The following is a 13,902-nucleotide window of genomic DNA, read 5'->3' as shown; positions in this document are numbered from 1 at the left end:
GAGTAAAGTTAGCAAAAGATTCGGAAAATATATAATTTTGCTCACACTGTTAAAAGTGTATTTCCCCTTCCTCCACCGGAAAAGGGCGAAAGCCTCCCAAAGGCTACAATTTTAAAGATAAAAGAAAACTAAAAACGCCATTCCGCAGCGGATCCGATTGGACCATTATTATAGCCACAATGAAGAAATTAATTTGAAGTGGCTAAACCCACCCTGTCCCTGTTCTCTCATTCACACTCTGCTTCTGCTGTGTGCGGCCTCTGCCTCTGCCTTGGCTCTGCAACTGCCGTGGATATGCAGTGTGTGGCTCTAAGAAAGAAGTGAGAAATTATTTATGTAGATGTAGATGTAGATGACAGGTGTAGAAAAAATGTAAATTGACAAATTCGAAAAAAAACAATATGGGACAGGTACTTTGACTGAGTACCGGGTATAAAAGTTGTGACGCCTAAGAAGCGTCTCACACGTCCCTTCTCGTTCTAATACGGAGCGTTAAAAACCGAGTCTTGGTTTTAACTTTTAAAAATTAGCTTTTGGCCACTGTTTCCGCAACTCCTCGCAACCAGTTCGGAATCAAAATCTCGAAATAAAAAGCCAAGTGCTGCTGGTTCGACCGAGTCGGAATTCAAATCAATTTAATCTCTTCTTCTTTTCAATTTCGACATTCACCTTTTAAATGCATGTTCTTCCTCTTCCTCTATGTTCTATAGCAACAAACTTCTGTCAGTATGTCGTATATGCAACAATTCAATAGCTTAATGCTACAAATTCATTTTACATATACAAAATATTTATTGCTCCCGGCCATAAGCCCTTTGCGCTAATTTCGCGTAAACAGCCACCAAAACTGGTCATTGGGACAATAGTGCATCTGCACCTCAGCTGTGTTTTGTCAAATTTTAAATTTTTTCTTCATCTGTCATCTACATCTACAACACTTCTCACACTAACACGCTCGCCGCCCTTCCCAAGTACTATTGACTTGCGGCAGACGCAGAGGCAGCGCCCTCACACAAAAAAAAAAAACAAATATTGGCTGCGGGACGGGGTGGGTTAAAAGTCGTAAGAGTCAGCGCCATGGGGAGGGCAGAGGCAGGGGCCGAGTGAAGCAGAAGCAGAGTGTGAATGAGAGAAAGTAAAACGAGCAACAAAAGCTGCGGGACAGGGTGGGTTTAGCCACTGGAGCAGTCCGGAGCCAAAATTTGGTGGCTCTAGCTCTTATAGTCTCTGAGAAAGAGCCGACAAACAAGACGGACAGACAGACATGGCTCTATCGACTCGGCTATTGATGCTGATCAAGAATATATATCCTTTATGGGGTCGGAAACGCTTCCTTCTGTTCGTTACATACAACCGTTATTCGCACAAATACAATATACCCTATTTACTCTTTGAGTACCGGGTATAAAAAAAAAATATTATAAACTAAAAAAAAACTAAATATAGAAAATCACCCGATAGTATTTTGTGGTATTCGATGGTATGTTTTTAGCAGCTCGCAAAAGATCCATTATTTTTATGTTCCGCGAGGGTACAGAGAGTAAAGTTTCAAGCAAATTGAGGCAAAAAAGCTGTTGAAGTGGAAAGTTATATGACCACCGTGCTTCTAAACGTGCTTAAGTCCATCAAACGGCAAAAAAAAGGATACAATTATTATAGATGGGCTGTTAACAAAATATTTGAAGTTGTTTTCCTTTTGGGACCAAGTACTTCTCCACAGGGTCGTGCCAAGGAGCGATGGCGACAATTTCGACTCGAAACAATCCAATTTTGAATAGGAAGAGTGCTCCGTTTTACAACTTTGACACGGGCGCAAATATTCTTTGGCACGGCCTTGCTGTTCCACCAATCAAAGAAGGCTGCAGATGTTTTTCCCAGACATATGCAAATTCTCTGGTATATTTTCCTGGGTTTCCATAAATGTACACATATTTATATGATTTATAATAATCAAATGCATAGTTTCTTTCCTGCAGATACGTATTTAATCAAAGTTGTCGGCGCTTATTTTTTTGATTGTCCTCCTCCTGCGCTAATGCAAGAGCCCCCAATCCCACTAAAAGCAATCTCCTGCATGAATCCATTTTGCATTCATTGTTTTATTAACCTTTTATTCCATTTTTTTTTTTTTGTGAGGTTTTAAGTTACCGTTCTACCCTTGGGTAGAGGGGAATTATTTGGCCACCCGCCTTTACAAGGGGGAAATCGCCACGTCGAAATATGTAACTTGTTACAGCTTTGCTCCAATACTTTCCTGGAGTAGAGGTTATGTTCCCCACGTGCTTGCAGTGTGCCCAGACACTTTATTTTATTCAATTTTAAGACATTTTCAAAAAAGTAAACAAAACATCCCATCTGCCTGAGAAGTGTAACCGTACGGAATGCGGTTTGCACCTCTGGCCTGCAATCAAAATATTTTTGCTAGCAAACGTCTTTTTCGATCTGACTACTAGGCTTAACGATAACTATAGAACATTTCACTGCAATCTTTTCGCAGTTGAGTACTTAGAGCAGCACAAAATATACAGCGAAAGAAAGAATATTTATATTTTCTGTCGACAGAAATAAAAAACAAGGAAGGAAACAAGCGAAACAAGAGCGAGAAGGCTAGAAAAGATCATTTAATGGTGACGATTCAAAACTTATTAATAAAGTCGAACGAAAACTGGTTTTATGGATATTATAATTTAGTAATCCCACAATCGCTAATAATATATCCATATATAAAGAACGGACTTAGCCAATAATGCGGTGCTTTCTCTCCATATCCACTCTGAAATAACACAATCCTGCTTTCATACAAAATTGAAATTTATAATGGATTTTATAATTGGAATTTCATTTTGTAAGCACTCGCAAGAAAGTATACCTAGAGAGCGTGCACTTTGTTCTCTTTGGTCATACTGAAAATGTTGCTCATTTCTGAACTGGGCTTAAATCGCAATGAGTAGAACTAATTCCTGAATAAATTATATCGAATAACATCACATGTCTAGCCAGATAATTTATCGGTTAACTCACACCGCTAATTCTATTTGTTGTTGAGAAATAACAAAACAAATGTTTTCGGTTCAATACTGCGTAATCTCAACTTTTTTGTTGTTGTCCAATTGCGAAAAGCAGGTAATAGATGTGACAAAATCGCAGGTGTGGGGGCCTGGACTCAAGCCTGCCGATATTGTTCTGCCAGCAAGGTATTTTTTTATTCATGCCATCGACAATAGTGGCAAAAAGTACGTACATATACCAAAAATGCATGCCAAGAAAGTATTAATGTAAATTATTCACAGAATGTCAATGACACATAAAAATTATGAAGTCAGCATAGACGGCTATTCCAAGGATGGAAAATGCAGATCTAATATAAATTATATTGACCGCGAAGATGGATCTGTTATTGTTCGATACACGATTGTGGATTGGTGTGAACAAATGAAAATTATTGTAAAACATAATTCTTTGCACGTGGCACAGTCTCCGTATTATATACAGAAGAAAGTATATTCAGAGCGATGCTATTGCCCACAGGACTTAGATCTTTGGTTGTTAAGTAATGGATGCTCAGATTTTTCAAAAGACTCGCAGATATCTTGGGACTTACATTTATTTAAGCGCGTAAACTTTAGCGCAATTAGAGAAAATATATTAAAACGGTATAACGCCCCTGAAAGTATTTCTTTATGCCATTATGTAGTGAAAAAGCAACACATTTGGAGAAAATGTTTTGGTAAATATACAGGCTTTAAGATGTTTATGGATGCAACGTTATCATCGCTTGCACGTGTAGTTGTATTACCAGAAATGGAATTTTATTTAAATCTGGGTGATTGGCCACTTTCAAGAAAAGGTGGCCAACAAAGAGCTTCAGGACCTTACCCCATTTTTTCCTGGTGTGGAAGTGACGATAGTTATGACATTACGTTACCGACGTATGATATAACTGAGTCGACGTTGGAGAACATGGGACGAGTCATGTTAGATATGCTTTCAGTTCAGCAAACTGATATTCCATGGGACAACAAAGAGGAGAAAGGGTTCTTTCGCGGACGAGATTCCAGGCGAGAAAGACTAAACTTAATAGAGTTAGCGAGGAAATTTCCTGACATGATCAACGCATCGATTACAAACTTTTTCTTTTTTCGCAATGAAGAACAAAAATATGGTCCCAGAGTGCCTCATATATCATTTATGGAGTTTTTCAGGGTACGTAAAAATAGCTTCGCCTTACATCACACTCATTATTCTTTTTTTAGTATAAATATCAGCTAAACATTGATGGGGCAGTGGCAGCATATCGGTTACCCTACCTGCTGGCTGGTGGTTCTTTAGTGTTAAAACAAGAATCGCATTATTATGAGCATTTTTATAACAAACTGCTACCGTACAAACATTATGTGCCAATTAAACGAGATCTTAGCGATGTTATAGACAAAATCAGATGGGCAAGAGACAACGACATGCGTGCAAAGGAGATCACTTTGGCTGCGCGGAAATTTGTTGACGAAAACCTTCTACCTCAACACATTTATTGTTATCATATGACATTATTTAAAGAATGGAGCAATCGCCTAATATCGCCGGTCGAAGTTCTGCCAGGAATGGAAGAACTAAGTTTAAGTTACTCATGTTCATGTAAAAAAGGCCAGAATAGGGATGAGCTCTGAGGTAGTTAATAAAAACATGCATTTATGTTATTCACGACTGCAATTTGCTTTTGCTTTGCTTATTCAGGATGTTCAACAAATTACATAAAGTAAATATATTAACAAAACATAAATTAACATCCTTAAATAGCTCCAGTCAATAATACACATAAACTTATTCATATATTTTGTGACCCATATAAAAATCCAGCGGAGGATATTTTTTTTTAAGTAGAGAATAGAATAACAGCAAAAACTTGTGTACTTTAATTTAGGATTAAAAAACTATTCTTTATTGGTTACATCATTCGATGTTTTCCATCTGCACTAGAACATTCCAATTTGAGCTATTTTTATACCCAGGACTCGAAGAGTAAATAGGGTATATTGTATTTGAATACATAATAATAATAACGGAATAACGGTTGTATGCAACGCACAGAAGAAAAAGTTTCTTGATTAGCATCAATAGCCGAGTCGATAGAGCCATGTCTGTTTGTCCGTCCGTCCGTCTGTCCTTCTTGTTTGTCGGCTTGTTCTCAGAGACTAGAAGAGCTAGAGCCACCAAATTTTGGCTCCAGACTGCTGTATGCTCACACTGAAACCAGTTTATTTCAAAAACTAGCCCCGCCCCCTTCCGCCACCGCATAAGAGGAAAACCTCCCAAATCTAAAATTTTGAAGATAAAAGAAAACTAAAAACGCCATTCCGTAGGGAATGGCCATATCTATCATATCACCAAATTGGGATTCGATTGGATCAGTATTATAGCCAGAATGAAGAAATTAATTTGCAGTGGCTAAACCCACCCTGTTCCGCAGCTTTTGTTGTTCTTTTCACATTCTCTCATTCACACTCTGCCTCTGCCTTCCCTCTGCCATTGCCTTTGCCAACTTTTAACCCACCCCTTTCCGCAGCTTATATTTGTTTTTTTTTGGTTTGCGGACGCTGCCTTTGCCTCTGCCGCGAGTATGCCGTGTGTGGGTCTAGGGAAGGGCGGAGAGCTAAAGGAGCGTGTGGGTATGAGAAGTGTGTGTAGATGTAGATGACAGATGAAGAAAAACGGTAAAATTTGCACCGCTAAGGTGCAGATGTAGTTCTGAGTGCCGGGTATAAAAGTTGTGACGCGTAAGAAGCGTCTCACACGTCCCTTCTCTTTTACAATGTACTTGACACAATTTTTGAATCGTGTGTCCCACTCTCATATCCCACTAGATCTGCGAAGCCTTCTTGGTTCACCAGTCTAAAAAACCTCAAATCAAGACTATTTAAAACATCTCAAGAAGTTGGTTCTCCCTCTTCTCTTTCTAATTACTTAATAGCTCGGTCAAATTTCACTGCTATAGGAACTGCCTCCTTCGATGCAGGATACGTTTTTCACAGGACCCAAAGCAGTTTTACAGCGTTATAAACAGTAAGCGTAGAACGTCCGCACATCCATCCTCGCTATCATTTTTGAATATGTCGGCAAACAATGATCGCCGATCTTTTTGCACAATTTTATCAAACAACCCATTCCTAGGAATTAGGCAATTTCTGCCCTTTGTTTAATGAAAGCTCCTTACTTCATGAACTTCAATTAGTTAAGCCTGTATTTTCACCGGCCCCTGACGGAGTTCCCAGCTGAGTACTCAGGTACTGTGCCGAGTCTCTGTGCGGACCTTTGCTTAAATTATTCACTCTATCAATCCATTCCTCTAGCTTTCCCCCATCTGGAAGGAATCCTTTATAATTCCTCTCCATAAGGAAGGTAGCAAGTCTGAGGGTAAAAACAATATAGGTATATCGAAGTTATCCGCTATTCCTAAAATTTTTTAGAAAATTGTAACTCAGCACTTGCAGAGATTTTGCAAACACTTATATCCCTAGCTCGGCACGGATTTATAAGGCGACGATCAACAGCCGCTAATCTTTTAGAGTTGACCTCCTTTGTCATTAAAGGCTTCCAAGGTAACTTGCAGACGAATGTTATTTACTTTCATTTAAGTAAGACATTCGATTTTGTAAACCATTTTCTTCGTGCACATGGATTTCTAGATACCTGTGTTTTAGGTCTCAAAAATTCCTCTTCAAAAACTCCTTATCTTTACCTGTTATGGTTACTTCTGTAGTACCACAGGGTAGCCATTTAGGCCCCTTACTTTTCACACTCTTTATTAATGACCTGCCTTCTGTATTAACAAATTCTCGAGTACTTATGTATGCGGATGATGTTAAACTCTATGTCCAGTATAAGGACATTTCATTTCACTCTCGCTTGAAATCTGATCTCAATAGCTTTCAGTCATGGTGCTGTGCAAATATGTTACAACTTAATGCCTCAAAGTGCAATGTAATGAATTCTTATCGCTCCAGACCCTTCCTGGCTCCTCACACCCTCTGCGCTAGTTCTCTTGAGAGAATTACATTAGTTGATGATCTAGATGTTAAGCTAGACCCCAAGTTAAAGTTTTCTGAACACATTCCTACCATGGTAAATAAAGCCATGGGTGTGCTTGGGTTTATAAAGAGATGGTCAAAGGAATTTGATGACCCCTATATAACGAAGAGTCTCTATATCCCGCTTGTTCGTCCGCTTTGAGAATACGGCTCATGAGTATGGTGCCCTCAGTACAATATACATCATCAGGACCGTATTGAATCAGTGCAGAAAAACGTTTTGCCCTGCGTGGCCTCAACTGGGATGCAACTGTGAGACTGCCATCCTACTACAGACTCCTTCTAATAAACCTTCCATCCTTAGTTAATCGTAGAAAAATGCTTGGTGTAATTTGTATGCACAACTTGATCAAGGGGGATGTAGACATCCCTGACTTGTTGAGCCATGTAAACTTTACGATTCCCATTAAACCCACTAGAAACTATATGCCTTTGTTCCTTAAACTGTGCAGATCGAATTATGCCTTGCACGAACCCTTTAGGGTCTTATGCTCGACTAACTCCCTTCCTCTTCTTAAATTTCTTATACTAGCCTACCTCTCCCGTAGTTAGTTTCATTTTAGCTTTGACTTGTTTCTGATTTTGATCATTTTCTTGTTTAGCTATACTTGCTCTAGTTTAGTTGTGTTTAGTTCTAATTTTCCTCGAATATTAGCCTAACATCTATCTTTCCTGCATGCAGCGCCACTCGGTCGGTTGGGCGGGAGGAGGGCTACGTTCTGCTGGGTTCCGCGCTTAACAGGCTTTGGCTTGGTGTGGCATGGGCCACTTGATAGTGCAGTCATTGCATATCAACGTCCTAACAAAAAAAAAAAAACAAAAAAACTTAGAACTAATTCTAAAGTCTATTACACTACTTGACAAAATCGAACCAAACTAACTGTTTATACCCGGTACTCGAAGAGTATATACCCTATATTGTATTTGTGGGGTATAACGGTTGGGAAAGATGTACATATATTGTATTTATGGGGAATAACAGTTGTATATAACGCACAGAAGGAAACGTTTCCGACCATATAAAGTATATTTATTCTAGATCAGCATCAATAGACGAGTCGATTGAGCCATGTCTGTCTGTCCGTCCGTCCGTCCATCTGTCCGTCCTTATGAACGCCATTCCGTAGGGAATGACCATATCTATCAGATCACCAAATTGGGATCCGATTCAATCATTTTATAGCCACAATGAAGAAATTAATTCGCAATGGCTAAACCCACCCTGTCCAGCAGCTTGTTTTTTGTTGTTTTTTTCACATTCTCTCATTCTGCAGTGCCTCTGCAGACTGTGCCACTAGAGGAGGGGGGATAGCTAAAGGAGCGTGTTGGCGTGAGAAGTGATGTGGAAGTAGATGTGAATGTTGGTGAAAGATGTAGACAAAACGAGAAGGGGATGTGTGAGACGCTTCTTACGCGTCACAACTTTTATACCCTACATCTGTACCACTACAGGTACTACATCTGTACCTTAGCGGTTATTTGTCAAAATTTAATTTTTTTCTTCATCTGTCATCTATATCTACAACACTTCTCACGCCAACACGCTCCGTTAGCTCGCCCCCCTTCCCTAGACACACACACTGCAAATTCACGGCAGAGAAAGAGGCACAGCTACGGGGCGGGGTGGGTTAAAAATCGGCAGAGGCAGAGGCTGCATAATGCAGAAGCAGAGTGTGAATGAGAGAATGTGCAAAAAACAAATATACGCTGCAGAACGGGGTGGGTTTAGCCACTGGAAATTAATTTGTTCATTGTGGCTATAATAATGATCCAATCGGATCCCAATTTGGCGATCTGATAGATATGGCCATTACCTACGGAATGTCGTTTTTAGTTTTGGTTTAACTTAAAATTATAGATTTGAGAGGTTCTCGCCCTTTTTCAGGGGCGGGAGGGGGCGGGGCTCATTATACCCGGTACTCAAAGAGTAAATAGGGTATATTGTATTTGTGGGGAATAACGGTTGTATGTAACGCACAGAAGGAAACGTTTCCGACCCCATAAAGGATATATATTCTTGATCAGCATCAATAGCCGAGTCGATAGAGCCATGTATGTCTGTCCGTCTGTCCGTCTTGTTTGTCGGCTAGTTCTCAGAGACTATAAGAGCTAGAGCCACAAAATTTTGGCTCTGGACTGCTGTATGCTCACACTGAAACCAGTGTATTTCAAAAATGAGCCACGCCCCCTTCCGCCACCGCAAAAGGGCGAAAACCTCCTAAATCTACAGTTTTGAAGATAAAAGAAAATTAAAAACGCTATTCCGTAGGAAATGGCCATATCTATCAGATCACTAAATTGGGATCCGATCGGATCATTATTATAGCCACAATGGAGAAATTAATTACCAGTGGCTAAACCCACCCTGTCCAGCAGCTTTTGTTGCTGATTTTACATTCTCTCATTCACACTCTGCTTCTGTTTCACTCGGCATCTGCCTCTGCCCTCCCCCTGGCCATGACTTTTCCGAACTTTAACACCTTTTTTTTGTGTGCCTCTGCCGCAAGTCATCAGTATGTGGGTCTAGGGAAGGACGGCGAGCGTGTTGGTGTGAGAAGTGTTGTAGATGTAGATGACAGATGAAAAAAAAATTTTAAATTTGACAAAACACCACTGAGGTGCAGATGCGCTATTGTCCCAATGACCAGTTTTGGTGGCTGTTTATGCCAAATTAGCGCAAAGGGCTTATGGCCGGGAGCAATTAGTATTTTGTATAAGTAAAATTAATTTGTGGTATTAAGCTATTGAATTGTTGCATTTACGACATACTCACAGAAGTTTGTTGCTATAGAGCATACATGTGATATGTAAAAACGATAGAAAAAGAGGAAGAACATGAATTTAATAGGTGAATATCGAAATTGAAAAGAAGAAGAGATTAAATTGATTTTAATTCCGACTCGGTCGAACAGCAGCACTTGGCTTTTAATTTCGAGATTTTGATTCCGAACTGGTTGTGAGGAGTTGCGGAAACAGTGGCCAAAAGCTAATTTTTAAAAGTTAAAACCAAGACTCGGTTTTTAACGCTCTGTATTAGAAAAAGAGTGACCATCAAAGTTGCGTACAAAAAATTTTCATAGATGACGCCACTTTCGAAAAATCTGATGTGAAACCTAGCGGTCATTATTGCACAGAATGTGCAGGGAAAAAGTACCAATTTTATTTCTGTTTTAAATATCTCATAAATTGGAAAATACGATTAACTGATCCAATATTTTTGATGCATTTTATTTAGTAGGCTTTTTACTACGTGTTCTGTAATGTGAACGATATCTAGTGGTTGGCGATGTCTTCTACATCTAGATGTAGTCCTGAGATGTAGTCCTTTATACCCGGCATAAAAGTTGTGACGCGTAAGACACGACCCTTCTCGTTTTTGAAATACACTGGTTTCAGTGTGAGCATACAGCAGTCTGGAGCCAAAATTTGGTGGCTCTAGCACTTATAGTCTCTGAGAACTAGCCGACAAACAAGACGGACAGACGGAAAGATGGACAGACAGACAAGAATGATCAAGAATATATATATACTTTATGGGGTCGGAAACGCTTCCTTCTGTGCGTTACATACAACCGTTATTGCACACAAATACAATATACCCTATTTACTCTTGGAGTACCGGGTATAAAAATGTGGTTGCGCTTGCTTTTATAGTCCATGATAACTAGGACTAAAGACTATACAACACTCAATTAAGACGAACAGAGAGGCAGCTAGACATCGAATCGGCCATTGAAGCTGATTAAGAATATATACGTATACTTTCTGGGTCTAGGAACGTTTCCTACTGTACTTTCCGCACATCACTTACACTGAAGCCCAATATAACATTAAACTTTTTAAGTAGCGGCTATAAAAACGTAGTAATATGTTAAGTCAATAATATTACTTTAAACGAGAAGGGACGTGTGAGAGGCTTTTTACGCGTCACAACTTTTATACCCGGCTCTCAGGACTACATCTGCACCTTAGCGATGTTTTGTCAAATTTTACATTTTTTCTTCATCTGTCATCTACATCTACAACACTACTCACACCAACACGCTCCTTTAGCTCGCCGCCCTTCCCTAGACCCACACACTGCTGACTCGGATAAAAAATAAAACAAGTATAAGCTGCGGGACGGGGTGGCTTAAAAGTCGGAAGAGGCAGCGGCAGGGGTAGGGCAGAGGCAGGGGCCGAGTGAAGCAGAAGCAGAGTGTAAATGAGAGAATGTAAAAAGAGCAACAAAAGCTGCTGGACAGGGTGGGTTTAGCCACTGGAAATTCATTTCTCCATTGTGGCTATAATAATGATCCGATCGGATTTAGTGATCTGATAGATATGGCAATTCCCTACGGAATGGCGTTTTTAGTTTTCTGTTATCTTCAAATCTGTAGATTTGGGAGGTTTTCGCCCCTTTTGCGGGGGCGGAAGCAGGCGTGGCTCATTTTTGAAATACACTGGTTTCAGTGTGAGCATATAGCAGTCTGAATGCAAAATTTGGTGGCTCTAGCTTTTATAGTCTCTGAGAACTAGCCGACAAACAAGACGGACAGACGGACAGATGGACAGACAGACATGGCTCTATCGACTCGTCTATTGATGCTGATCAAGAATATATATACTTTATGGGGTCGGAAACGTTTCCTTCTGTGCATTACATACAACCGTTATTCCCCACAAATACAATATACCCTATTTACTCTTCGAGTACCGGGTATAAAAATGAGGGTTCGGCAGCTCTTGTGGTGATTATTATCTTGCTGTGTGAAAATGCATCTGAGACAGTGTTTTTGGGGTTACAAAAAAGGCAGCTGTACTGTTACGAATAATACCCTCTGTGTACGTTTTTGATTAGTTTCGACTGTTAAGTTTCAAAAGCTATGGAATTATTTTGTGGAAATCAGGATATTATTATTTAATCATTCTAGCAGTTCACGACCTAAGTCTGTCTCGTTAAAAGTACGTTCAAAAGTTTCCCATTTGTCCATTGTGGTTCAATATGGTTCAATTTATTGGTTCAATATGAGTTAAAACGAGGAGGGACGTGTGAGACGCTTTTTATGCGTCACTACATGTATACCGCGTTATTTAAGCTTGCCCTCCTCCGCTAGAGCCGCACACTGCTCGAAGCAGAGTGTGGAATGAGAGAATGTGCAAAAAATAAGCAAAGCTGCTGGAAATTGTTTGCTTCATTCTGTCTATAATAATGATCCATTTTGATCCAAATTCAGTTGTCTGATAGATATGGTCATTCCCTACGGAATGGCGTTTTCTTTTATCTTCAAAATTGTGGCTGTATGATATTTTGGCGGCGGGAGGGGGCGGGGATAATTTTTGAAATATACTTGTAACAGTGTGAGCATACAGAAGTCTGGATACAAAAGTGGGTTTGCCCTATCGCTTATGGTCTCTGAGTACTAGGCGCTTATAAGGACGGACAGATAGACAAGGGTCAATCGACTCGGCTATTAATGCTGTTTACGAATAAATATATTTTATGGAGTTGGAAAAGTTTCCTTCTGTGCGTTACAAACATCCGTTATTCCCCACAAATACAAATTACTCTTCGAGTACTGGGTATAAAAAGAGAAACAAGAGTATCGTGAGCGTCTGTAGATTTTCTAACCACCCTGACTCATTCCACGAATGCGCGATCTTTAGCATAAGTTCGACTTATGTTCCTATCTACGCTTACGGAAGACAGATCAAACATTTTTAAAAAACAGCTCAGGCGTTTTTGAGTTACTGAAATCAATTTCTTTTATAAATACAAATGTTCATATTTAGAATTAACGCATCCACTTGTATATTTATAGGGATTCTCGTGTGTGGACTTGTTGAATGCCGGAATGAGAAATTCTGGAGTTTTTTACTTGCAAATTCGAGGCACAACATATTGGTTCCTAAAAGTATACTGTGAACAGGAAATTTCTGATGGAGGCTGGACGGTACAAATTTCATTCACATCAAATTTCAGCTTCATTTAATTTCATCAACGAATATGCTCAATGATAATTTCATTTTTAGGTGATTCAAAGACGTGATGACTTTGGGGAGCCACGTGAAAACTTTAATCGAGATTGGTCAGATTACAAAAACGGATTTGGTGAACCATCGAAGGAGTTTTGGTTGGGAAATGAAAATATTTATATGTTGACGAACAATGAAGAGTATACTCTTAGAGTCGAGTTGGAAGACTTTGAAGGTAACAAACGGTAAGTGTTCATAGTCGGTACTTGTATGGAACATAGTATATGGGCATTTCCGTGTCGATGTCAGTCAGGACCATATCAGTAAAAAATTGTTATGCACTGCAAGCTACTTTTAAAGGATTTTTTATATATTCTTATTTCACAGGCTTAACAACCAATATATTAAGAAGATATTAATAAATAAGGAAAAGTTAGCGAAACGAGTAGTAACTTCCACTCAGTCAGTATAACTGTACTTTATTGTTTTACCCGGTACTCAAAGAGTAAATAGGGTATATTGTGTTTGTGAACAAAGTGGATGTATGGAGCGCAGAGAAGGAAACGTTCCGACTCCACGAAGTCTATACATATATTTTTGATGACCCCCTTCCACCCCACAAATCGCGAAAATCTGCTGTATTCGCAATTTTGAAGATAAAAGAAAACTAAAAACCCAATTCGGTAGGGGAGGACCATGTATCAGATCACCGAATTGGGATCCGATTGGATCATTATTATAGCCAGAATGAATAAATTAATTTGCAGTGGCAAAACCCACCCTGCCCAGCAGCTTTTTTAATTTTTTGCACATTCACACTCTGCTTCGTGTGGTGTAAGGCTCTAGGGGAGGGGCGAGCTTAAAG

General features: G+C 39.6%; 1 protein-coding gene across 7 annotated transcripts in view; it reads left to right on the top strand.

Moving 5' to 3' along the window:
• Positions 1-13,902, top strand: part of LOC117591328 (protein O-glucosyltransferase 2) — a 52,161-nt gene that overhangs the window by 22,742 nt on the left and 15,517 nt on the right. For 5 of the 7 annotated variants that reach the window (XM_034284543.1, XM_034284544.1, XM_034284542.1 and 2 more), the window contains 2 exons: positions 12,884-13,015; positions 13,095-13,282. In XM_034284543.1, coding sequence (XP_034140434.1) covers positions 12,884-13,015; positions 13,095-13,282 — 320 coding nt within the window. Of the gene's footprint in view, positions 1-3,007; positions 3,234-3,290; positions 4,204-4,253; positions 4,708-12,883; positions 13,016-13,094; positions 13,283-13,902 lie in introns of those variants that run through there. The other 2 variants (XM_034284546.1, XM_034284547.1) reach the window with 2 other exon arrangements.

This window comes from Drosophila guanche, unplaced genomic scaffold, assembly GCF_900245975.1.
Source record: "Drosophila guanche unplaced genomic scaffold, DGUA_6, whole genome shotgun sequence".
NCBI classification, from domain to species: Eukaryota; Metazoa; Arthropoda; class Insecta; order Diptera; family Drosophilidae; genus Drosophila; species Drosophila guanche.
The sequence above is the reverse complement of the archived record's forward strand: the minus strand, read 5'-3'. Positions and strand labels throughout refer to the sequence as shown.